This window comes from Artibeus jamaicensis, unplaced genomic scaffold (assembly GCF_021234435.1).
Source record: "Artibeus jamaicensis isolate MK-2021 breed Jamaican fruit bat unplaced genomic scaffold, CSHL_Jam_final contig_781, whole genome shotgun sequence".
NCBI classification, from domain to species: domain Eukaryota; kingdom Metazoa; phylum Chordata; class Mammalia; order Chiroptera; family Phyllostomidae; genus Artibeus; species Artibeus jamaicensis.
Window position 1 is genome coordinate 5,369,786 of NW_026521968.1, and position 24,747 is coordinate 5,394,532.

General features: G+C 42.6%; 1 protein-coding gene across 1 annotated transcript in view; it reads left to right on the forward strand.

Annotated features, from left to right (window-relative positions):
- The window catches only part of LOC119056596 (myosin-13), a 60,299-nt gene that overhangs the window by 4,112 nt on the left and 31,440 nt on the right, over nucleotides 1-24,747 (forward strand). The window contains exons 2-17 of the mRNA XM_053672720.1: nucleotides 2,108-2,323; nucleotides 4,039-4,182; nucleotides 4,292-4,448; nucleotides 6,011-6,038; nucleotides 6,123-6,234; nucleotides 7,234-7,326; nucleotides 11,210-11,273; nucleotides 11,364-11,462; nucleotides 11,565-11,668; nucleotides 12,430-12,568; nucleotides 15,148-15,266; nucleotides 15,990-16,139; nucleotides 16,258-16,428; nucleotides 17,760-18,069; nucleotides 19,984-20,057; nucleotides 20,155-20,242. Coding sequence (XP_053528695.1) covers nucleotides 2,120-2,323; nucleotides 4,039-4,182; nucleotides 4,292-4,448; nucleotides 6,011-6,038; nucleotides 6,123-6,234; nucleotides 7,234-7,326; nucleotides 11,210-11,273; nucleotides 11,364-11,462; nucleotides 11,565-11,668; nucleotides 12,430-12,568; nucleotides 15,148-15,266; nucleotides 15,990-16,139; nucleotides 16,258-16,428; nucleotides 17,760-18,069; nucleotides 19,984-20,057; nucleotides 20,155-20,242 — 2,056 coding nt within the window. The 5' untranslated portion in view covers nucleotides 2,108-2,119. The remainder of the gene's footprint in view (nucleotides 1-2,107; nucleotides 2,324-4,038; nucleotides 4,183-4,291; nucleotides 4,449-6,010; nucleotides 6,039-6,122; nucleotides 6,235-7,233; nucleotides 7,327-11,209; nucleotides 11,274-11,363; nucleotides 11,463-11,564; nucleotides 11,669-12,429; nucleotides 12,569-15,147; nucleotides 15,267-15,989; nucleotides 16,140-16,257; nucleotides 16,429-17,759; nucleotides 18,070-19,983; nucleotides 20,058-20,154; nucleotides 20,243-24,747) is intronic.

Below are 24,747 nucleotides of genomic sequence, written 5' to 3' on the forward strand. Positions count from 1 at the left end.
CTGTAGTTATTTTATCAACAACAAAAACAGCAACATACTGAAAGTAGGAGAAGACATGAAAATCTAGCCATCTTTTATAGAGCAGACATTAAAGAAAGCTGCAAACGTGAAAAATAATGCTGTTCTTCTCAATATTTTTCAGTTTTGGAAAATAGCCATTTTCATAAAAATGTTATTTATGTTAACATGTAATAGGTTACATAATACTTTAAAATGAATTAATAGTTTTAAATTTTCTCCATTTTAATTTCTAATATAGGAAATATCAGTAGTAAGACCCTACCCAAACCAAAGCTTATTGTGTTCTCACTTCTAAGAGTATGAAGGGGTTCTGAGAACACGAAGTTTGAGAACTGCTGCTATAGTTAAATCCACCTGAACCATGACCCTACCACTAGTTCAGAGAAGAGGAAAACTACCTGGATGAATTCCTCTTCACCCTCTAGGTGGTAACGGAGAAAATTGAAGCCTGCACAATTGGTGGGCAGTGTATTGAATTCTAGTCTCTTACTATGAAAACCATGAGTCACAGATGGTTCAGCAGAGCCACAGGCCAAAGTAAAACTGAAACACAGTTTGTCTGAATAAAGCCCAGAAAGAAGCATGTGCTTTCCCTTCTGCAGGAATTGCAGGGAAGAGTGTGGAAAGAGCAGTTACCAATGAAGAGCCATTTCACAAAGAGTGAGATGGGGGAAAGTGACTTCCAGGAGAGAGCTAAGAAATGTTCAGCTTTCCCACTTTAAATAGGGAACATGAAAGGCCTTATTCTTAAAATTTGGACTTTTATCGAGAGAGGTATGGGGTGTGTATGCGTAAAATGTAACTCCATTTTGTGGTCAGTATGCAGATAAAGAAAAGGAATCATGAAGCCACGCAACCTGCAGGGACCTTCAAAATGAGCTAGGCTCTCTTCTTCATTTTCGGGGGAAATAGGTGGGGGCCCAGACAGGTTGATGCTTTGACCAAGTTCAGTGCTCCAACTTGAAGCCAGATTTTCTGACTCAGAAGCAGGGAAAATAGTTAGAAAGAAGACCCAGTGAAAGGGGGATAGTTTGGGGAGAATGCCAGGAAGAATGAGAGGGATGGTGGGGGAGGCAGGCACTTATACACCACACACACACACACACACACACACACAGCCCCCAGAGGGTGAGTTCCAAGGCAGGTACTAATCTAATTAAACACTCCTTATCATACCCTGATACTGCAACACACAACTAAAGTTTGGAGACCACTGCACTGGGCCCTGAACTTCTTCACTCTGCTATGCATAGAATTGCCTGGAGATCTTGTTAAAATGTAGATTTTGATTCTGTAATCTGGGGTGGGTCTGAGCTTCTGAATTTCTACAAGCTTCTGGTGATGCTTATGCAACAAGTTCAAGGACCATACTTGCAGTGGGGAGGCAGCAGTTCTCAGAAAGTGGTCCCTGGAGGAGCAACATCAGCACTGCCCAGGAACTCATTGGAAAGGCAGATTCTCAGGCCAACTCCAGACCTGATGAATCAAAACTCTGTAGTCAAGAATGAGTAATCAGTGTTTTATTAAGCCCTCCAGGTAATTCCGGCCCATGTGGAAGTTTGGAACCCTTGCACTTGGCCGTGATGCCTCCCATAACCTTGTTACCTGTAATTAGCTAAATAAGTGTGGTGATACTTTATGTACAACTCATTTCTTTTCACTAGGCTGTCTGAAATTTCTACTAGGAATTATCAACATTTCTATAATTCTTTTCAGACACACTTAAGATTTCGTGATGGCACTGAGATTACAGGGCTCAAACACGATGAATAATTAAGGAAGGCCTCCTTTATTGGGCTCACCTTGACTTCCTCTAATTCGTTCAGACTCTAGGCATGGGGCTGAACTAAGAGAGATTCCCAGAAACAACACTCAGAAATGTAAACAATTCATCCAACATTTTTTAGGTAAAATACCCCTTGAGCTCATTCCTGCTAGCCCACTCTACACCCCTAAATTTAGTTCTAGATTCCCCAAGACCCAGGTTAATCCCAGGATTTTTTAAATGGAAATGACAGGGTGTGTCCCTTCAGATTCAGTTGTCCCACAGACTCCAGATTCAGCAGTCCACCTTTGGCCTTCCCAGCCCCTTGCAGTCATGAGCTCTGATGCAGAAATGGCTGTTTTTGGAGAAGCAGCTCCCTATCTGCGGAAACCAGAGAAGGAGAGAATTGAAGCACAGAATCGCCCCTTTGATTCTAAGAAAGCCTGCTTTGCAGTGGATGATAAGGAATTATATGTGAAGGGTATGATTCAGAGCAGAGAAGACGACAAGGTCGTAGTCAAGACTGTCGATGATCGGGTAAGTGTTGATCTCAGATGTCCTTGATAATAAAGTCATTTTTCTTTGGGGTGGAATATTATAAATTGCATGCTGATCCACAAGAATCTGACATTTATCTATTCTGCAGTGAAGTAACAGGTTCAAACTGCCATTGCACACACCTTTGCTCCTGCTTCTTTTCTTCTCTAAGGACTCGGGCTTTGAGAGTTTTTGTGATGTTTGCTTTGGAGAAAATGGAAAGTGAGGGGGGGAGAGCTTGGACTATGAAGAAAGAGATTGATGCTCATTGCTACTGGGTGAGATGACCAAATGTAACTCTCTAGGCTCCAGACTGACTTACAGAGGAAGCTCCATAGGCAGTGCCTAGGTTAATGTAGAGCATTACAGGTGCATCATTCAATTCACTATTTACTGGACATCCACCATATCAGGTCTCAGTGTCTATCACTTTCCAAATATAAGCAAATCTCAACACCTGCCTTTCCAAAGTTCATCATCTGGTGTAGAAGTCAAGACATGCATGGCCAGTGTGAATGATCACAAACTCAGGCATATCAGACAAATCTTTTTTAAAATTATTATATTAAATTTCTGATTTCAGCCTCTTTTCACTGGGAAATTATAAATTTAAAAAATAAATTTTCTTCAATCATTCTTGGGGTTCCCCCCCAGGATTGTGCTACATTTTCATAACCTTACACAGAATTACACTGAGGTCTCACTGCCTCCCTGAAGGATCTTCTAAGAAACAAGTCCCAGGGCCTGAAGCTTCAGGATTCAGACACCTCATCTCCCTGTGTGCTACCTTGGGCTTCTCTGTCTGGTTTATGCCAGTGAAGTGGAAGTCTTCTTTCCTCAAGAGATCTAATATACACCAACAAATCCCCTGTCTTTTATCTTTTCAGTAAAACCCTCAATGTTTTTCTAATGACTTAGGCTTTTGGAAAACAAAAGCCAGAACACCTTCCAGACTCTTTCTCTCTTCTGCCCTATTTTCACCTCTCTCTTCTTTATGGAGTGCATAATCAGCAGTATGCTTTAATGGGGGAAAGAGGTGGAGAAAGCACAGAGAGGAGAAAAATTAAGTAATAGTTTTAAAATGTTGTTCAGCCATGAACTGTGATGCAGAAAAATTGTGAAAGCCTTGAAAAGACAGGGGAAAAGGAAACACATCATGGAACGTGAAGGTTTTCTTGAGGTTTTCTGGATGTCATTTCAATAAAGACATTGAACTTGAACTTGAGCTGCACTTGAGGTTTTCTAGATGTCATTTCAGTGAAGACATTCCAGACAAAAGAACCCACATGAGCAGAGGTATTGAGGTAGAGATGCACAGAATAGATGGAGTAGTTCTTTTCAACCTTCCAAACTTTGTCTCATCCCAGTGCTCACAGCAAATGGGGTAAACAGAGGCAACCTGTCCTGGCCTTGGATGGCCTAAGTCCCACCTGCACTCCGAGAGCTGAAGGACTCTTTTGCTCTGCACACCTCTAAAGCACTCTTGGCACATGGAATGGCATGCTGACTGGAAGAATCACACCTAAATTGGTTATGTGGTTTGACCAGAATTAGGTCAATTAAGTACATTTAGTTGTAGACCATCTCTGGGCATGGAAATAATGCATAAAGTTATCCCTCAATCTCATGCAATCTCTCCCTCCTTCCTCCACACCAGTAGAGTGAGGTACATCATCAGCTCCACACTCATCATGTGCTCTCCTCTCAATACCCAGACACTCACTCTGAACAGTGACCAGGTGTTCCCCATGAATCCCCCGAAATTTGACAAGATTGAGGACATGGCCATGATGACCCACCTGCATGAGCCCGCTGTGCTGTACAACCTCAAAGAGCGTTATGCAGCCTGGATGATCTACGTGAGTTCATTCTCATGCCGTGTTCATACAGGTATTAGTATTTCTGAAAAATAGTAGATTATTAAGATTCCTATAAACTAACTGTATTCCTTTTTCCCTTTTGTTATAGACCTACTCAGGCCTGTTCTGTGTCACTGTCAACCCCTACAAGTGGCTGCCAGTGTACAACCCTGAGGTGGTAACTGCCTACCGAGGCAAAAAGCGCCAGGAGGCCCCACCCCACATCTTCTCCATCTCTGACAATGCCTATCAGTTCATGCTGACCGGTGAGTGATTACTTCAATCCATATTTTTAAAAATAGTGTATAATTAACTATTCAAGCCCTTCATAGGCCTCAGTTATCTGAATGGCTCATGATCAATGTGACCTTAGGAGATACAGATGATTTCATGATTGAAAGCCAGGGGTGCAATATCTTCCATTACCAGTCATGGTGCAGAGACTAAAGCCACACTAAACACAGGCTTATTTAGGGGAATGTGGAACACAAGGAGGTGCCTTGCTCCCACCTCCAAACAACTGCCCCCCCATAATGTGGGCACATTTGAAAGAGAGACTGTTACTAGTCACTTAGGAAAGCAAAGTCAGAGAAAGGGACACAGCAATTTCCCTTCACCTGCCTTTCTCCCCAGACTCAGGCTTCTCTTTCTCGTCACTAAAGTTTGAGAATGGCACAAGAAATAGAAATGTGGTAACACCATCACTCTGCCATGCCTAATAGCACTTCCATCTCTTCAACTTTTACCTGACATGACTTGGCACGGAGATAAGCAGAAGCAAGCACCTGGGATCTCACAACACTCAAAAGTCACCTACTACAGTATTGTCCAAACATCAGTCGTTCCTGTCTCACATTCACAACCCTATCTATTTCTGCATACTTAATATTTTTCTTTGATTGACTAAATTACATCAGTTTTAAAAGGAAGATTAGTATCACTACTTGTGATAGTTTCTAGGGCCGCTGTGACAAAGCACCACTGACTGAGTGGCTTAACAACAGAAATTTATTATCTCACAGTTTGGAGGCTGGAAGTCTGAGATCCAGGTGTTAGCAGAGTTGGTTCCTTCTGAGAGTGGAGAAGTAGAATCTGTTGCATGCCTCTTTCATAGATTCTGGTGATTTGCTAGTCATTTTTGTCCTTCCTTGGCTTGTAGAAGCATCACCCTGATCTTTGCCTTCATGTTCACATGGTATTCTCCCTGTGTGCATTTGTCTCCAAATTTCCTCTTTGTATAAGGACACCTGTCATCTTGGATTAAGGCATCCACCTACTCCATTATGACCTCACCTTAACTAATTATGCCTACAAGGACCCTATTTCCCAATAAGCTCCACATTCTGAGGTCCTAGGGGTCAGTGCTTCAAATATGAGTTGGGTGGGTTGAGGAGAGAGACATAATTCAATCCATAACACTATTGTAAATGGAAAAACATCACTTTCCACAAGTAGAAGGTTAAGATACAAGAAAATGCAATGCCAATCTATCAGTGTCCACAGATTCTATTAGAAAATGTGGCTTCTCATAAGCTCTGAGTCTGAGACTTATGTTCTTTGTTAAAAAGGAAGACGAGAAGTGGTCTTGTGAATACAAAAAAACTGCCACACTCTGGGATCCACAGTTCACTTCCCATGCTGTCCATGTTGCAACACCCCACATTTGGGAAATCTGCACAAATTATCTCAAAATATTGAGATACTCCCAAATCATCACACTTCCAGAACTAGAACTTATGGACTCTAACCACCCCCGACATTGCCCAATTTTTACATTCTCTGTTTTTATTGCTTACTTATTTTGTTTTGCTTCCCTATGCATTTCTAGATCGAGACAACCAGTCTATTCTCATCACGTGAGTAACCTGTTTGCACCATGACCTGGAAGCCAGTGCTACCCCTTCCACTCTCCTTTATCTCACTTAATTTTAAATCAACAGCGGAGAATCTGGTGCTGGGAAGACCGTAAACACCAAGCGTGTCATCCAGTACTTTGCAACAATTGCAGTTACCGGAGACAAGAAAAAGGAGCAGCAGCCAGGCAAAATGCAGGTGAGCAATTTCCTGCACCCAGAGGCTTGCTGGATGAGGGTCAAGTGCACGCAGGGATTTATGCTCAGCAGTGACGCACAGCACATGGTCTCACCCCAGCAGTGCTTATGGGTTTTAACCTATTGGACTCAGACTCTTTCACTGGCTCCATCAGCAACAGCTGAGTGACCTTGAGCAACTGCATATCCTCCTCTAGAGAAGGAATGGTTTGGGCCCTGGTTCTCAAACTGGGGCACACATCAGAATCACCAGAAGGGCTTGTTAACAAGCAATGGCTGAGGCCTAGGCCCAGAAGTTCTGATTGAAATTTCTGCTTTACATTCACAATCCTGATATTTTGCATTTCTAACATATTCCCAACATTGGCCTAGGGATCACACTTTGAGAACCACTGGGCTGTATGGTATTTTCTAAACTGCTCCAGAGCCAGTTTTCTAAACTGCCCCATAAACAATCATGGAGGGGGTTGGGGGTAAAAACCTTACTTTTTACAAGTGGAATTCTGAGAAATCATCTTCATAAAACATTTTTGATACTTAAAAATTTTTTTGAGAATCACACTTCTATCATATAATCTCTTATATCACTTTCATGGCTCACTTTCTATTTATATTCATACTTCTGAACCCAAATGTCTATATTCAATGAGTCATGATGCATGCAGTAACAGAGGTATATATTCTAAAAATCCAAGGTTTATGATGAAATGTTATCAGAGAAGAAAGGCATCCAGAGAAAGCAAGATGGAGCTTGTAATCTGGTATGGCAGAAGGCACTCTGATGCTGTTCAAATAAAAGCCTCTCTAGGGTGGGACCTTGAGGACTCCTCACACAGGATGGGGCTGTAGGCAACTTTGAACCTCTGCATGGGCCACCAGGCTGGGCTGGTCAACATCTCTCCCTGGACTATGCCCAGAGCATCCACACTTTTGTGTCACCAAGGGGTTACTTCAGAAGATATTCGATGTCCTCTTTTTTCTTCATCTTGTTTGTATTTAGGGGACCCTGGAGGATCAGATCATCCAGGCCAACCCCCTGCTGGAGGCCTTTGGAAATGCTAAGACTGTGAGGAATGACAACTCCTCGAGATTTGTAAGACCCAATCCAGTTTTCAACTATCCCACTAAACCAAGCCCTTTGTTCTGAAGCTGGATATGAAAATTACCACATAAACTAGAATATACTTGGTTTTATTCTCTCCCCAAATGATTCAGATCAATCTACCCAACTGGGATGTTCTCATACATTTTGCAAACAGTGTTCGCTTGTTTAGGAAAGAGGGAGGATTTAATTATTTTCCTAACTAGTCAGCATCACCTCAGAGCATCCTGAAGTCATAAGTAGAGAGCAATTCCTTTATGCTTAAAATTGGTATCAATCAGTGGAAACATTTTAAAATGCAGAAGTCCACTGACCAATATCCATTGACTTATTAGCCACAGAAACCTTAGTGTGAAGTAAGCTAGCAGATTTAAACTCTTCCAAGTCAGGAGGCATTGAGAGTGGGGAAAACCTGTTGAAGGCATAAAAGCTCAAAAGTTGGGAATAAGTTGATACTGAAGATCTTGAAGGATATGCTCATCCATCAATATATTACTTAGGATTAGCTCAACTGAAGAAATATTTACTTCCACGTTAGAAAAATCCCCACAAAAATCCAACCCTTTACCTAATTTCACTGACTAGTGGGGCAAGAACCCTAAAGTGAAGCCTTCATTTACACCTATAGTTGCAAAAGCACATCAAAACTTCATATGTATCAATAGCTGGATGATACCAAGCTTGCATTTTATTGCTAGTTCTCCAAGATAAAATCATGTTTGATGAGAAAGTAGATGCTTAAATTGAAAACTGTGGCCTTAAGCCCTGCCCCTACTTTCTTTCCCTTGGTCCTCTGTGCATTGACCAATGGCATGTCTGTCTTCCTGATGCACAACTAAACTCTTTTTTCTAGGGGATCTAGGTACATGTTACACAGCAGAGATGTGCTATGCATGCATGGACCAAGTTAGTTATTGCATTAACCTGGCATCAGCATAAAGTTTAAGACAATGCTTTCAGTTACTTCCCAGTCTCACTTCCATTTATTTTGTCCAGAGGCCTCTCCTCTTGGCTTCTGGACAAAAGGAGATTGTGACCCAGAAGTCACAATGGTTCTTGTTATTCTGTTCACCTCTCAGCCTCCAAACAAACATGTGCTGGCAAAAATTTCATAATCCTCCACTACACAGATGAAGTACTGAAGACCAAACACTTACAATCAAACATACCTCCACTGACCCTTCACTAACACTTATTTATTTATGTATTTATTGTTCTACTTATTTATGCATTCATTGGTTGATTCTTGTATGTGCTCTCACTGGGGATCTAACCCGAAATCTTGGCATATCAGATGATGCTCTAACCAAATGAGCTACCATCCAGGGTCTCACTAAATCTTCTTAACTTTTATTCAGAAAATCTTGAGAATATTCTTGAGTACCAGCTGCATGCCAGACTGTGAGTAAACAAGGAAGGCAACATTTTTGCCCTCAAATTTACTCACAGTGTGGCAGAGATCACTTAAGCAAATAAGGTAGGCAAGGAGTATACACACACACACATACACACAAGTTTACCTCTTGCTCTCCAAAAGGGAAAGAACTCAAACTCTGAGTGGGTCTTTGGGTGCCTGTGAGATAGGTTTGCCTGTAGGAAGCATTAAGGAAAACCCAGGCAAGAAATCTCAGAATTAACAGCCAGAGGCAAAAAAAAAGAAGTCAGACAGATGGTCCAACCAGGCTGTCAAAGGTGTTATGAAGAGTTTGAAACAAGGATGTAAAAGACCTGTACTCAGAAAATTGTAATACACTGAAGAAAAAAATTAAAGATACAAATGTGGAAGCACATGCTGTGTTCATGGATAGAAAGAATTAACATTATTAAAATGTTCATAGTATTCAAAGCAATCTATAGATTCAGCACAATTCCTATCAAGTTACCAATGGCATATTTCATAGAACTAGAATAAATATTCCACAATTTTATAAGGAACTACAAAAAGATCCCAAATAGTCTCAGCGATCTTCAGAAAGGAGAACAAAGTTGTAGGTAACATGCTACTTTATATCGAACTATACCACAAGGCCATAGTAATCAAAATAGCATGGCACTGTTACAAAAGAGCATAAAAACAGATATATAGATCAATGGAACCAAATAGAGAGCCCAGAAATTAACTCACACATTTATGGTCAATGAACATTTGACAAAGGAGGCAAGAACATACAGTGGGCTAAAGACAATTTTTTCAATAAATGGTGTTGGGGAAATTGGACAGGTACATGCAAAAAATGAAACTATACCACCTTCTTACACCATACAAAAGAATTAACTCAAAATGCATTAAAGACTTAAATGTGAGACTCAAAACCTTTAAAATCCTAGAACAAAACATAGGCAGTAAAACCTTGGACATTTCTCGTTGAAATATTTTTTCTGATATATCTCCAAAAGAAAAAATAAACAAATAGGACTACATCAAACTAAAAGATTCTTGCACAGTAAAAGAAACCATCGACAAAATAAAAAGACAACCCACTAAATGAAAAAACACATTCACCAATAATACAACTGATAAGGAGTTAACATCCAAAATTTATAAATAACTTATACAACTCAATACCAAGAAAAACAAGCAATCTAATTAAAAAGCAGACAAAGGACCTGAATAGACACTTCTCCACAGAGGGAAGATGGCCAATAGACATATGAAAAGATGCTCAACACCCAAATCATCAGAGAAATACAAACTAAAGCCACAATGAGATATCACCTCACACCTGTCAGAGTAGCTCTCATCAATAAATCAACAAAGCAAGTGTTGGTGAAGATGTAGAGTGAAAGAGACCCTCATGCACTGCTGGTGGGAATGCAGACTGGCAACCACTGAAGTATGGAGTTTCCTCAAAAAGTTAAAAATGGAACTGCCTTACAACCCAGCAATTTCACTTCTGGGAATAATACATTTGAAGAAACCTGAAACATTAGTTCAAAAGAATATATTCATCTTTATATGCATTGCAGTGCTATTTACGATAGCCAAGATTTGGGAGCAGCTCAAGTGCCCACCAGTAGATGAGTGGATAAAAAAAGCTGTGGTACATTTTCATAATGGAATATTATTCAGCCATAAAAAAGAAGGAACTCTGCCCTTTTATGACAGCAGGGATGGACCTAGAGGGTATCATGCTGAGTAAAATAAGCCAGTCAGAGAAAGACTAATACCATATGATTTCACTTAATTGTGGAATCTAATAACAAAATAAGCAAATAAACAAAAGAGAAACAGACTCATGGAGACAGAGAACAGACTGACAGCTGTCAGAAGAGAGGGGTTTGGCGGTAGCTGGGTGCAAAAGGTGAAGGGATTAAGCAAAAAAACTCATAGACACAGACAACAGTATGGTAATTACTAGAAGGAAAGGGGTAGAAGAGGGTAAAGGGAAGGTATAAATGGTGACTGAAGGAGACTTGACTAAGGTGGTAAACATACAATACACTATACAGATGGTGTATTATAGAAATGTACACTAAAAACCTAATTTTATTAACCAATGTCATCCCAATAAATTCAATGAAAACTAAATTTTAAAAAAAGAGTTTGAGAATCCAGGTATATGAGAGTAGGATAAACCAAGAAGTCTGAAGGGAGGTGGCAACAAGCAGAGAGCTAGAGAGGAATCCTCTGGAATCCCCAGCACTATAGGTACAAGGCTGGGCACTTTGGGTAGAGCTACCTGAGCCTTGGCTGGCCCAGGCTCAGGACTCTGGGTACTGGGCAAACAAAGGGAAAGGAAGCCCTGGTGCTTCTGGCATTCCTTCTTCCCTAACCCTACACTTCCCACCCCTCTGTGGTAGCACCTAGCAAAGGCTAGCCACAGTACCATTGAAATAAAATAATTGTGGTGTTTGTCCGCCTGCCATTGGACAGGGGAAATTCATTCGGATTCATTTTGGAGCCACAGGAAAACTGGCATCTGCAGACATTGAAACCTGTGAGTCTAAACACTCTATTTGGTGCCTTCGTATTCGGCCACACAGCCATTTCTCAGGAGCCAAAAATCACATTATTTTTGTTACCTTAGATCTCTTAGAAAAATCCAGAGTGACATTTCAGTTATCCAGTGAGAGAAGCTATCATATTTTTTACCAAATCATGTCAAACAAGAAGCCAGAACTAATTGGTAAGTTCTTAGAATATTATTCTCATCTTCCAAATCAGTTACATTGAAAAACACCAGAGTAAGTTGTGCCTGAGATGCTAAAGGGACCTTTGTGTTTTGCAGACCTGCTTCTGATCACAACCAATCCCTTTGACTTCCCCTTTGTGAGCCAAGGAGAGGTCACTGTGGCCAGCATTGATGACAGTGAAGAACTGTTGGCAACGGATGTAAGTATTGTGTTTACTTACTTATTTAAGGTTAGAATTATTGCTATAAGCTTTGAAGTGACCCCATGCTATCTCCAGTCCCAGTCTTATCACATCCTGTCTATATGACTTGGGGCAGATACTTACCATTCTTGGAACCTATATTCTTCACCTGGAAATTTAGAAAAATCCATACACCTACAAGGTTTTCACAGAGACTTAATGAGGTAACACATGGTTGGTGCCTGACTCCATGCCTAATACAGGGATGGGCTCTGCAGAAGTTGGTTCTTTTTCATTCAGAAAATGAGGGTGTTCTCTTTGACGATCTCCCCTTCCAGTTCTAGTATGTCATGATGCCACACTGTCTTGATTCTGAACATTACTGGAATTCCTGGATCACAATGCCAAATTCTCAAGCTGTTGGACACTAATTCTCAGACCTAGCCATGAGACTCCCTTCTCCCTGTATCATACAATGAGAGAAGGCCTCATCCAAAATATATCTCCCAAATCAATGTACAGTGGTAAAGGATTTAAATCAGTTTTCAGCAAATGAAAGAAAACTGTTTTTTTTACATTTTCTTCCCATAACCTCCACCCACCCACACAAACATGTTAAATTAAAGAAATAGTTTTAATTCCTAACTAACTACCACCCACTTGTCATCCACTTATTTGGGCAAAGCACATGCTGTACGAAAGGGTGAGGGTTTTGCCAGAGGAAAGCTGCATTTGGCTCCCCGAGCCCTCCTGTGATGTGGTGCTTTTTTAATTCCCAGAATGCCATTGATATCCTGGGCTTCAGCTCTGAGGAGAAGGTTGGGATCTATAAGCTCACAGGTGCTGTGATGCACTACGGGAACATGAAGTTCAAGCAGAAACAGAGGGAGGAGCAGGCAGAGCCAGATGGCACCGAAGGTAATTCACTGCACCTGGGAAAGGGAATGGGCTTTGATCCTTCACCTGTGTTCACATGTGAGATAAACTTTTTGTTCATCTTAAGAGATGCTCTTCAAAAACTGTACAAATTGAATTTGAGTTGTCTGAAGCTCACTGTATACATGCTGGGGAAGTTTGTTCACTCAGTCAAGGAATCCTGTAGTGGGGAATCCTTGGAAAATGAAAAGTGTAATTTCTCTTACATGAATAATCACCACTCACTCTGCTATCTCTCCCCATCACAGCTTACCTATTATTTTAAGGTGGATGTTTATGAGAAGCTATGGTTAAGTGAACTTAACTTTCTCTCTGTGCATGTCATGATCAATACCCAGAATGTTTTCCTAATCACCTGGATAGACCTAGGACAAAGACTTTAGCAAGGTGGCAGCTAAGTGTCACCCTCCCATCTCTTTCCCTTCCACTCTGACATTTGTTGGACTTGACCCTGAGCAAAGGACCAGTGTACAAATCTTCCTGCCCATGACTCTCATATGGATGATGTCACCATTCCCCTCTGCCCCATCCCCAAGAGGCCAGGAAACAGAGCAGAGGGCAGTGGGAGGGGATGACAGCAGAGAAATTCACCTACCACATGCCCTTGCTCATGCATCATTATGTCTCAAATGCAGTGTGTATTAAACCCCAGGTGACAGAATGGAACAATAGCCTTGAATTAAAGGTCAAAAATATGGATATGACTTTATCACTGCCCATAAAGACCCACCTGAGTAGGTTAGGTTTGCCCAAGATAAATGTCTCTTTTTATTAACTCAAAGTCGGCTGACTAGTAACCTCATCCAAGGAATAATATCCTGCCACATTCACAGGTTTCACCCACAAGCAAAAGAGGGGATTATATGGGGAATGTACACCAGGGGGCGCAAATCTTGGGCACCATCTTGGAATCCTGTCATCACGATGGAGCCCATGCTAGGAACCAGGAGAGAAATTCAGAGCATCACAGCAAGAAACACTTCTGATTGGGGTAGTCAGGGAAGGCCTCCTGGGAGAGCAGGGTGCTTACATGGACTTTGAAAAGTGGGTAGGGCTCTGAAAGGTGAAGGTGAGAGGGCTGTCTACTCAGAGGAAATGCCGTGAGCCAGGGGGCAGAGGAAGGAGTGTGATGGGGACTGAGAAGCAACAGTGATCACGCCGGCTACAGGAGGGGGTATTTGTACTGGATCTGTAAGAGATGAGAATAAAAAGTGATGGTTTTGGCATCCATTTGGGAAGGCATTGAGGGCCAGGATAAATGGTTTAGACTATATGTGGTAGGCACCTGAAGCCATAGCTGCTCTAAGTAGCAGGGGACATATATGTGACAACCTGGAATTAATCTGTAAGCAGTCAGACTCACCAAGAGTGTGGAACCTTGAAAAAAAGTGTCAAGCTCCTCAGCAAGAACAGACCATATGGACATATATATATTACAGGAGGGACCCAGGCCCCTTCCGGCCCTGGTGGCCATGCGCTTGGTGTTCAGGATCAGGAAGGGCCTGGAAAAGAGGAAAGTGGGGATGCAGCTGGGGCTTGAACTCCTCTGATGATGACACCCATCCCAGTGAACCCACACTGAGTGCTCACTCTGCACCAGGCCCCTTCACTGCAACCCGACTAAAGGGGAGTCGTCGCCACCCCCTCAGTTCACAAATGGCAAAACTGAGGCATAAGGAAGCATAAACAACACCTGAACCCCAGCAGCCTGACTCGACAGCTCAGGCTCTCTGTCACCATACTGTTCTACAACTCTTGGGAACAAGGACAAGACCAGCTATTTTGAAGGCGAAATGAGCAGGATATGGTGCCTGTCTGATACAGGCATGCCAGAATACAATCACCCCATGCTTTCAAGTTTAAATGACTAGAAGAATAATGTTACCATCTGCCAAAATGCACACAGCAGAACAAAAGGGTAGTGTGAGCAAGGAGGAAAGTGTGCAGTCAGCCTCATAAGTACTTAAGTACTGCCCTGGATTTTTATTAACATGTGTCCCTAATCAGCAACGAAGTGATAGTGTCAACCAAGGACGAGTTGTTGCTGGGGAGCAGCATTTCTCTACCTTTTGATGAGCATAATGTCAAGAGCCAGATTCACTCCAAAGTTAACTGCACTCCCAATGAACTACAAATTGCCAATAGTCAACTAGTTTAGATCATCTTCAAACACTTAAAAACTGGGTCAAGGTTTTGTACTTCTCTCTCAGCTTTTAGTACAGTGTGTCATGAGCACGTTAAAAAGGTGCTTAACATTTTGTTTTGTTATCAGACTCCACTAATTCTATGTTACCATATTTTGAAATAAAATTTAAATATCAGTAGGTCAAGCTCGACCTATCATTAAAGATTGCATCTAGAAAGCCAATGGAAAATTTTTTTAACCTAGAGCTCTGGACTATGAATTTTAAGCTTCATCGGACAAGTCTAGGTCTAGTGTGCATAAGAGAACATAAAAACATCAAGCAGGGTTATAGAGACATTTCTGGGAGGAGCAAGGGCCCAGCTGGACACTTTAGCAGCAGCTGTTTTTGTGTGTTGCCATTTCCCTCTACCTCCAGTGGCTGACAAAGTTGGATACCTGATGGGTTTGAATTCTGCAGAAATGCTGAAAGGCCTGTGCTGTCCCAGGGTGAAGGTTGGGAACGAATATGTCACCAAAGGGCAAAATGTCCAGCAGGTAATGGAGATGTTTTGAATCTAGATGACTCAGGTATTTTGCTATTTTAATCATCATCTTAAAGTTGTTGGTTGTAGGCAGCAGAAATACATATGAACTTGGCTTCAACATTAAGGAGGAATTTATTCTTAGGCCTCAAGGGTAAAATCAAGGGATGCAAATCAAGGAGTGCCCATTGGGTGTCATGAGGGCCTGGAGCCAGGAACTGAAGAGCCCTCTACAGCCAGGCACCCCATCCACACACCTTCTTTGGGGTTCCAAGGGATGTCCTTGCTCTTCTTTTCTGTCGTGACTTCACTGGCAGATCAATTTTCTCCACTTCTCCTGTCCATGGCCACCCATAGCTCCCAACTTTATGTCTCCCCAGTGTCAGCCTCACCCTGAGACCGAGACCAGTGGTTTTTTATCTCAATTCCAGATTCTCAGGAAAGACCTTTTTAACCCAACTTGGAACAGACATGAACGTCTGGTTCAATTAAGTGTGTCCAGGGGCTAGAGTCATGTGTTACAACCAACGGTTGTTATAAAACTATCTTTATAGACTTGTTCTCAGAAAAGGGGAAATGTGATGAGACTCAAGAAGTATTTAATATTCAGTTGAACTATATGAAGTTGTCAGTTTCCAGCTCCTTTTAATCTTCAAGACATCAACTTAGTGTGTTTCAACTGAATACAACCATAAAAACACTAATTTGAGGGTTGAGTGTGTGATCCTTCCTCAAGGTGATCAATGCAGTGGGTGCTCTGGCCAAAGCTGTCTATGAGAAAATGTTCCTGTGGATGGTCACCCGCATCAACCAGCAGCTGGACACCAAGCAGCCCAGGCAGTACTTCATTGGGGTCTTAGACATCGCTGGCTTTGAGATCTTTGATGTGAGTTGTGTGGGTAAATGACTGGCCTAAAAAGGCCCACCCATTTTATGTCTGCTTTGCTGAATTCCCACTGAATTTTCCAAACCCACTCAAACTGCTTTTTGCCTGAAACAACCAGTTCAACAGCCTGGAACAGCTGTGCATCAACTTCACCAACGAGAAACTGCAACAGTTTTTCAACCACCACATGTTCGTGCTGGAGCAGGAGGAGTACAAGAAGGAAGGCATCGAGTGGGAGTTCATTGACTTCGGGATGGACCTGGCTGCCTGCATTGAGCTCATCGAGAAGGTAAAGAAGTCATTGCACTCCCCAGGGATGGCTGCTCTTTAGTTGGGCCCATCACCTCTTTGCTCTCTTTCCTGCTAATACATTGCTGCCCCTCACCACTCACTGCCAGGCTGTGAGCCCTCAGAGAGTAGGGTCCCCTCCTGTACAAAGCCTAAGTGTCTAGAAAGCACCCAGAACCTGTTCAGATACCTGGAGAGGTGCACGGGTGGTTAAGATCCCAGGGCTCAGTTATCCCTAAGAATGTCATGGGGAGCCCAGCAGGGACCGTGGCATGTCATACCTCTCTGGCTTATCCAAAGACCCACGGAGGAGGGACTGTGGAGCACTGGGGGTCTTGGAATGTTACTCTGAAAACAGCAAATAACATTAACTTTACAAAAAGGAATTCCATAGTGTTTTGAGTACTAGTTATGTTGGAAGGAAGTGACTACTAAGAAATTCAGATATGATTGTTTAAAATATTATTTGTGTAAGGGGGGATCCAGAAAGCAAAATTTATTTATAAAAATTGTGTATTTATTCTTATGTTTAAACTTTAGTCACCTTCAAAGTACTCTCCATTTGATGTAATACACCTATTGAGATGTTTTTTCTGCTGCTCAAAACAGTTTTTGAACTTGTTGATTTTGATGCTTTTTAGTGCTTCTGCTATTTTTTTGTTTCACCTTTTCCACATTGGCAAAATGTTTCCCTTTGAGGCCTTTTTCCACTTGGGAAAACAACAACAAAAAAAGGTTGCTCAGGGCAAGATCAGGTGAATAGGGAGGGTGGGATGTTTTTGTCAAAAATTGCTGAACACTGAGCATGGTGTGGGTAGGTGCTCTCATAAATCACCCATCATGAAATGGGCAAACACTCAAAAAAAAGTCACTTAAGCTGAATGCAGCCTCTCACAACAATGCCAGCTGGTGCACTGATGCAGATGGGTTCCTAGAACACTCACCTAGCAGGGGAAGCCTGTACTACAAGGCGCCTGCCCTCCAGAAGATAATTCCATTTTGGGGGGTTCCCCCTCATATTACTTCATGTCTATGTACATAGCTACAGTTTTTGTAAACCTATTGCTAAAAGCAAGCTACATTTATATACACATAATTTCACTCCATGTACTTTGTTCAATAAATATTAATTAAGCACCTACTATATGTCAGCACTATTCCGTCATTGCACCAAACAGGCCAAGAACCTTGCTCTCTCAGCACTTACAGTCCAGTGCTCCTAGTAACAGAGTGTCAGCACCAAGGGGGTTGTCTTTGGCTCCTGCAGACAATGGAGTCATTGGAATATACTAGTAACAAATACTGAGGTACAGCCTGTTATCCTCCTTCCAGCCTATGGGCATCTTCTCCATCCTGGAAGAGGAGTGCATGTTCCCCAAGGCCACAGACACCTCCTTCAAGAACAAACTATATGATCAGCACCTGGGCAAGTCCAACAACTTCCAGAAGCCCAAGGCTGTCAAAGGCAAGGCTGAGGCCCACTTCTCGCTGGTGCACTATGCAGGCACCGTGGACTACAACATTGCTGGCTGGCTTGACAAGAACAAGGACCCCCTGAATGAGACAGTGGTCGGGCTGTACCAGAAGTCATCACTGAAGCTGCTGTCCTTCCTTTTTTCCAACTATGCTGGTGCAGAAGCAGGTAAAATTCTTCTTTTCTTAACCAGTGCATAATTTTTCTAAATCTCTGCATAATTACTCATAACCCAAAGCTGCTTATAAGGAATCAGTAGTCAACCCAAGCTTACGGTTGAGCTTGCCTTATTTGTCCATCTCTAATGCTCATTTTTCTTTCTCCTGTTTGTCCTCTTTCTTAAGAGACAGTTCTGTGGAATGAAACCAAACTTCTCAGTGGACGTGAGAGCCAGTACCACATTCTTTAACAGTTTTTAACTGAGATATTACTCATATACCATAAAATTCATCCTTTCAACTCGGTGGTTTTAATATGCTTATAGGGTTGTAAAACCATCACCATTATCTAATTCAAGAAATTTTCATCACCTTTGCAACCTATTAGCAGTCGCTTCTCACTCACCCTCTCACCCAACCCCTAACGATGACAAATCTACTTTCTCTCTCAATGGATTTTGTCTACTCTGGACATTTTACATAAATGAAGTCATGCACTGAATGGTCTTTTGTGCCTGGCTGCTTTCACTTAGCCTAATGTTTTCAAGGTTCATGTTGTGGTGTATATCAGTAATTTACTTCTTTTTATAAATGAATAATATTCCATTGTACATATGTTAAACATTTTGTCCATCTACTCACAAATTGATGCACATTTGGCTTGTCTTCTCAGCTATTGTAAACAACACTGCCTTCACCATTTACATACAAGTTTCTATGTGTAAATATGTTATCAGTTCTCCTGGGTATATACCTAGGAGTAGAATCACTGAATCATATGATAGCTCTATGTATAACTTTCTTGAAGAACTTCTAGACTGTTTTCCAAAGTGGCTATATAAGCCAGTATCACTTTTCAAGGATATATATATATATATATATATATATATATATATATCCTTAACTAATGGTCAGAATAGGATTTAAAAATAATGGATTATCTTAAACGCACAAATTTGACAAGTATATGTTTTTATTTGGAAGATGTATGCAATATAATAATTCATTCTATAATTAGGCCATTTTTAAAAATCGATGTTTACTGTACGTTGACCAGTGGGATATAAACAATGGACACAAGTTTAAACCATTAACACCATTTTCTTTTAACCTAATCAGGGTTCTCTGTAACCTCACTTAGAGATAACCCCAGGACTCTAACTACAAGGCCCTGTGTGTGTGTGGATCTGCAGAAATGGCTTTTCTGCCTCTCTTCCCTTTTCCCAAACTTGTAGTCCTGGTGGCCTCTGGGGAAAAGAGAATTTTATGGGGGAAACTAAGGCATAACATTTCCCACAGGACCAAATGTTGATTATGTGTCAGACTAAATCTAACACTGAGATGGTCAGAAGAAACAGACCCAATGTCACTGACTCCAAATTAAGTTGACTTTTTGTTAGAAAAGAAAAAGAAATGACTTGTGGGCTATTCTTAAGAATTTTCAGTTGTATTATTCTCATTTACTTTCTCATCAAGAAGAATGTCTCAGTCTTGCCAAATACTTGCTTGAACTTCACATCTAATTTCTAAAGGAAAAGATTTTCCTTGGATACTAGAATTTAATTTATTCTCCCAGTTAAACGCCACCTCCATCCCACCCTACCCCATTCCCTCAGTGATCTCTATCACCCAAATCTAAGTGTACTCCCAAATCTAAGTAGTTCTAAGGCACATTAAGAAACAAAACAAATAAAAACCCTCAGCCAAAGAACATATTTGCATGAGCCATGGTCATGGACAAGGGATATGGATTGCCTGATGGGGTGGGGATGGGTGGATGGGGGCAAATGGGGAAAAAGTAGTGACAATTGTAATAGCATAAACAATACAATAACAAGGAAAAAGAAAGAAAACCAAGACTTCCAGGGTTGCAAGAAGCGATGTCCTCCGAGCTGCCTCTGACACAGCCTGTATCTGTCTTCAGGTGACTCCAGCAGCAGCAAGAAAGGTGGGAAGAAGAAGGGCTCCTCCTTCCAGACCGTGTCGGCGGTGTTCAGGGTGTGTGTTTTGACACCTTCCACCTTTGATTGTCTTTTTTTGCCCAGTGAAAGAACCTTTGCTAAGGTAAATGTGCTTGTTCTGGTTTGTGTCCCAGGAAAATTTAAACAAATTGATGACCAACCTGAGGAGCACTCATCCTCACTTTGTGCGATGTCTGATTCCCAATGAAACCAAGACTCCCGGTGAGTAGGGAATGTATCTGAACAGAACTCCTGAAACGTGCAAAATTCTGTGTGTGTGCATGCACATGCATTCCTCTGTGTGTGTGTGTGTGTGTATGTGTGTGTGTGCGTGTTCACACACATGTGTGTCTCCCTGAGGAAAGCTGCCTGGTCTCCATCTGCTCACTAGGCAGCCTATGGAGCAGAGCTGCCAGGTGGCACAATAAAAATACCAGGCAACCCACTAAACTCGAATTCAGATAATGAAAAATGTGTTAGTGTAAGTATGACTTCTGCAATATTTGGGAATATACTTATACTAAAAAATTATTTGCTGCTTATGTGAAATTCAAATTCAAATGGGCATCTTGCATGGCTGATGTGGCACACCTATGAGATCATAGCCAAAGTATTGTGTATACATTCACGGACACATTAAATCCATCACTTTCATACAGTTCTTAAAGGGCTCTGTTTCCCATTCCCCCAACATGAAGAACTACTAGAACTGGCAAATAATCATCTTAGGTATTCCACAGTAAAAACAGCATCAGTAGCAACTGTTTTCCAAGCTTAGACTGCATGTCAGTCACTCTATTCTATTGTCTGTACTGCTGACAACAGTTCTCTGTGAGACAAGTATAACAACCTCACTTTGCAGATGAGAAAACTGAGGGGTGAGACCACAGGCATATGGAACGCTGTGCAGTACAGTAGACCTTTAGCCACCACCCCACCCTGAATTCATAACTACTCTTACCATATAGCTGTGTTTTGGGGTCATTTGTCACAAAGAACAAAAAAACCCAAAAACTGTCACACAGAGCTACAGAGCCGCTCACTCCCCAGTCAGGCCGTCTAACTCAGAGGTGGGTTGCAGGCCCCCAAGAGAATGCCTCCTTCGGCAACCTTACAGGTGAATGGAGGAACTAAAGGGTGGAGGAGAGAAATCCCAGCTCCACCTACTACTGCCCTTGGGACTCTGAGCAAAAGACTTTAACTTTCTGCTCTATAAGCAAGCAGAAAATCTGTGTTCATTCCTTCCTTCATTTGTTTAGTTAGTTACTCATTCACTTATTTATTAAATGAGTACTTATAAAATGTATACTCACTTTGTAAACATTCATGCATCTAACCTGCTATAGAGGTAGGTTTTTGTAGATTAAATGATTGAATACAAGTCAAGTATTTAAAACAAGGCTGTATGTGAACATTCCATAAATGTTGGCTGTTGATTATTAACATTATTATTATCATTATAATCAAATTATGAGTAATTATAATTACAATAATTATATTATGTATAATAATAATATAGGAATTGTTATCATTACTATCACTTAAAACAGAAACTTTAAGGCCCCAAATACCTGGTTCACTGTATTTAGTGGAGTTTATTTTCCATGAAAGTTGATTCTAAGTCTAAGCTAAAGGCAAAACACATGGCGCTGTCTTGACGCTTCGTGTCTGGGGCAGGCGCGCCCGTCCTGGGAGCCCAGCCCAGCCAGGTCCCCTCCAGGGCGGGAACAGAGCCCTTCCTTTGGTTAAGTGCCAGATGAAATGCTTGGCTTGGATGGGGTGTTCTGTCATAAGGAAAATCAGTCTCCACTGTTGTCGTAGAACAAGTATTTGTACAAGTCGAACACACATGTGGCATGACTCTTGTATATGGCACGTGGCCTGCAAGTGCCAGGTGACAGGAGGATGGGCTGGACCCCTGTAGGTTCACACCGTGCCTCCGGGGCCCCAGAGGTTTTGGTAATCCATTGGTTCACTCCTTCTTTTAGAAGGTAAATTTTGGTGAACTCTCTGTCCCTCCCTCCCTACTTTGCATCTCCTCTGCTCTTGCACTCTCCGTTTTCTTTCCAGTTTCTGGGAATAGACTCGGGAGCATGAGTGGCCCTTTGGAGGGCAGTTGGTGGGGCTGCTCATTTTCTAGAAGAGGGAATCGAGACTAGGCAGCTTCAATGCCTCGCCCCAGGGTGCCCAGAGCTGGGGCTGCAATCAAAGCCCTAGTCACATTTGGTGCTCTGTAGCTGTCCTCCAGCTGTCCTCCAGGGTTCACTGGCACAGCTGGAACACAAGCCCTTCAGGATAGGGTTCCAGTCCCCAGGTCTCCCATTCTCCTCTGCTAAGAGCCTGGATCCTGCTAAATGTGTGCTGTTGACTGGCCAATGGTTGGCCTGCTGCTGCCTCAAAATGTAGCTTTTATTATTATTCCAGTATCATCAGGCCAACAGATCAGCAGATGGCTGCCATTGAAAAGATAGCTACAGTGCCCAAAAGGAAAAGAAGCCCCTCACCATGCAGGGCCACTTGGGGGACCTCTGACGTCAGTCAGGAGGCAAGGGGAGTGGGCAGAACCATGGACAAGAGCCTTCCTTGTAGTTTCCATGGGAAGGAATGGGCAAGGCAGGGGGAGCAGGTTCAGGATTGGCTAGTTTGAATAATTCCTAGGGGCTCTAGGTGGTAGAAGCTGTGCTCACTGGCCTAGCACCTGGCCCTGCCCCAGGGGGATCAGGGCTTGCAAATATTGACCCTGAGTGGGACAGCCTGACGACACAGGTAGCAGCTGGGGATGATGGGCTCTGGATTGGATGGGTTGCATGTGAATTGTGTGTCCACAGGGGAGGAATCTCTATCTCTAAGAAAGAGCCAGCTCTGAGAAGGGCAGTCTGTCCTGGGCCAGCAAGCCCCAAGGTGTCAAAGCATCATAGAATACAGAGAATAAAAGACAGGATGGGTACAACCACCTGTGAAAGCCAAAATGGCTGGAGGAAGAAGTGGGATGGAAGTGGTAAATAAAGGGAAAATAAAGAGGAAGAAAGTCCTGCACCTGCAGCAAATATAACATAAGAAACATGAAGCAGTCGCCTGGGGAACTTAGTAGAAGTTGTGCATGTTGGTACAAAGGCAAAGGAGGATTTTTCTTATGTGCCTTCTGTGAACTGTCTCAGCCTGGGTGGAGAGGGACAAAGGGAAAGAATTCTGAGCCTGCACCCACAGGAGGGGCCCAGGAGGGGCCCAGGAGGGACAGGAGTCCAGGCTCAGCTCTGCAATGACCCTGGAAGGCAGTTCACCTCTTCGTGCTCAGCCTCCCTCACACCCCTCCATCTTACAGAATGGCTTTGTGGGAACTCGGAATCACCCCTGAGTGGACACATTTGGCAAGCCAAATGGCACTCTGGTCTCCCTGTTATAAAATGATAGTCTAAGGTTTCTTCTGTCTCTGAAAGTGTCAGTTGTCCGCGCTCGGCTCTCATGCCGGTGGCGACCTCGCCATGTCTTTAACCCAGCCTCGGGCACCACAGAGACAAGTAGCAAGTGTCTAATGCACCCCTTAATGTGCATCAGGGGCCACTTGAAGATCTCCACTCATGAATGCAATCCTCACAACAGCCTGCGGAAGTGGATACTGTAATTATCCCTATTTTACAAATGAGGACATTGTGGCATGAAACATACAAGTTCCCGTGGCTAGTAAATAGTCCAGCGGGGATCTGAACTCCTCAGAATTCTCATTTGAGAAATAATGGGGCTGGGACTTGGGTTAGATGACTCCTAAGGTTCTTTCATATCAGAGAGTTTCTGAATTTCTGATACGTTTTCTCCCTGCTCTTACCCACTTCTTCCTCTAGAGAATCACTATTCACTAGAACTTGCAGGAATGATGGAGATGTTCTATATCTGAGCTGTCCAGTGAGATAGCCACTAGTTACATGACATCTTTCATCTGAATGGATCTCAATTTAAATAGCCACTTGTGGCCCAGTACTTCTGGATCGGACAATAGTGCAGCTCCAACAGAATCTCAAAATTTGTATAAATGTATAATCATCTCTCCTCACAGCAGCCAGGAGAACTTGTGAGCATTCTAAAAGTTTCCATAAGGTTAAGTCAAAACCAGATTTAGCCCCTCCCAAGAAACGTAAGGCACTCACACTAAAAAGCCATTATGTAGCCATAGTACCTCTCCTCTGAGCCCTAACATGACTGAGCCCAAGACAGAATTCTCTGGGTCCCTGTTTGATTTGTACCTGACCCAGGCTGGTTACCAAGAGCGACCATGTTACTTCCCCACAGGGTCTTGTCCCCCTGGCTCCTCTTCTTGCACCTCTGCCTTGCTGCTCTCCCCTTGTCTTCAAGAGCAGGTGCTCAGTGGTCCACAGATGACTGCCCTGCATTCAATCTCCCACACCCCCTTCCACAGCCATCCTTGTTCTCCCTGTTTCTCTTCTCCCACTTAAGGCACAGCCTGCAAATTTGACATCCCTGTCCTCAAGTAGAGGCAGAAGGGCATCTCAACTTATCTGATTGGAAGCCCAAAGGGTGCTCCACACTCACTCTGCCCTCCCTTGGAGCCCAGCTATAGAGCCAAGGACTGTGACCATAGTAAAAACCAGTATTTGGTATTTAGCTCTCACTTCCATGGTGGTGGGATGATGGAGTCTACCCAAGAGGTTGGGATTATGTCTACGGAGACTGAAGGCAGGCTCTAGCCACTGCCAACCCTACAGCTAGCACAA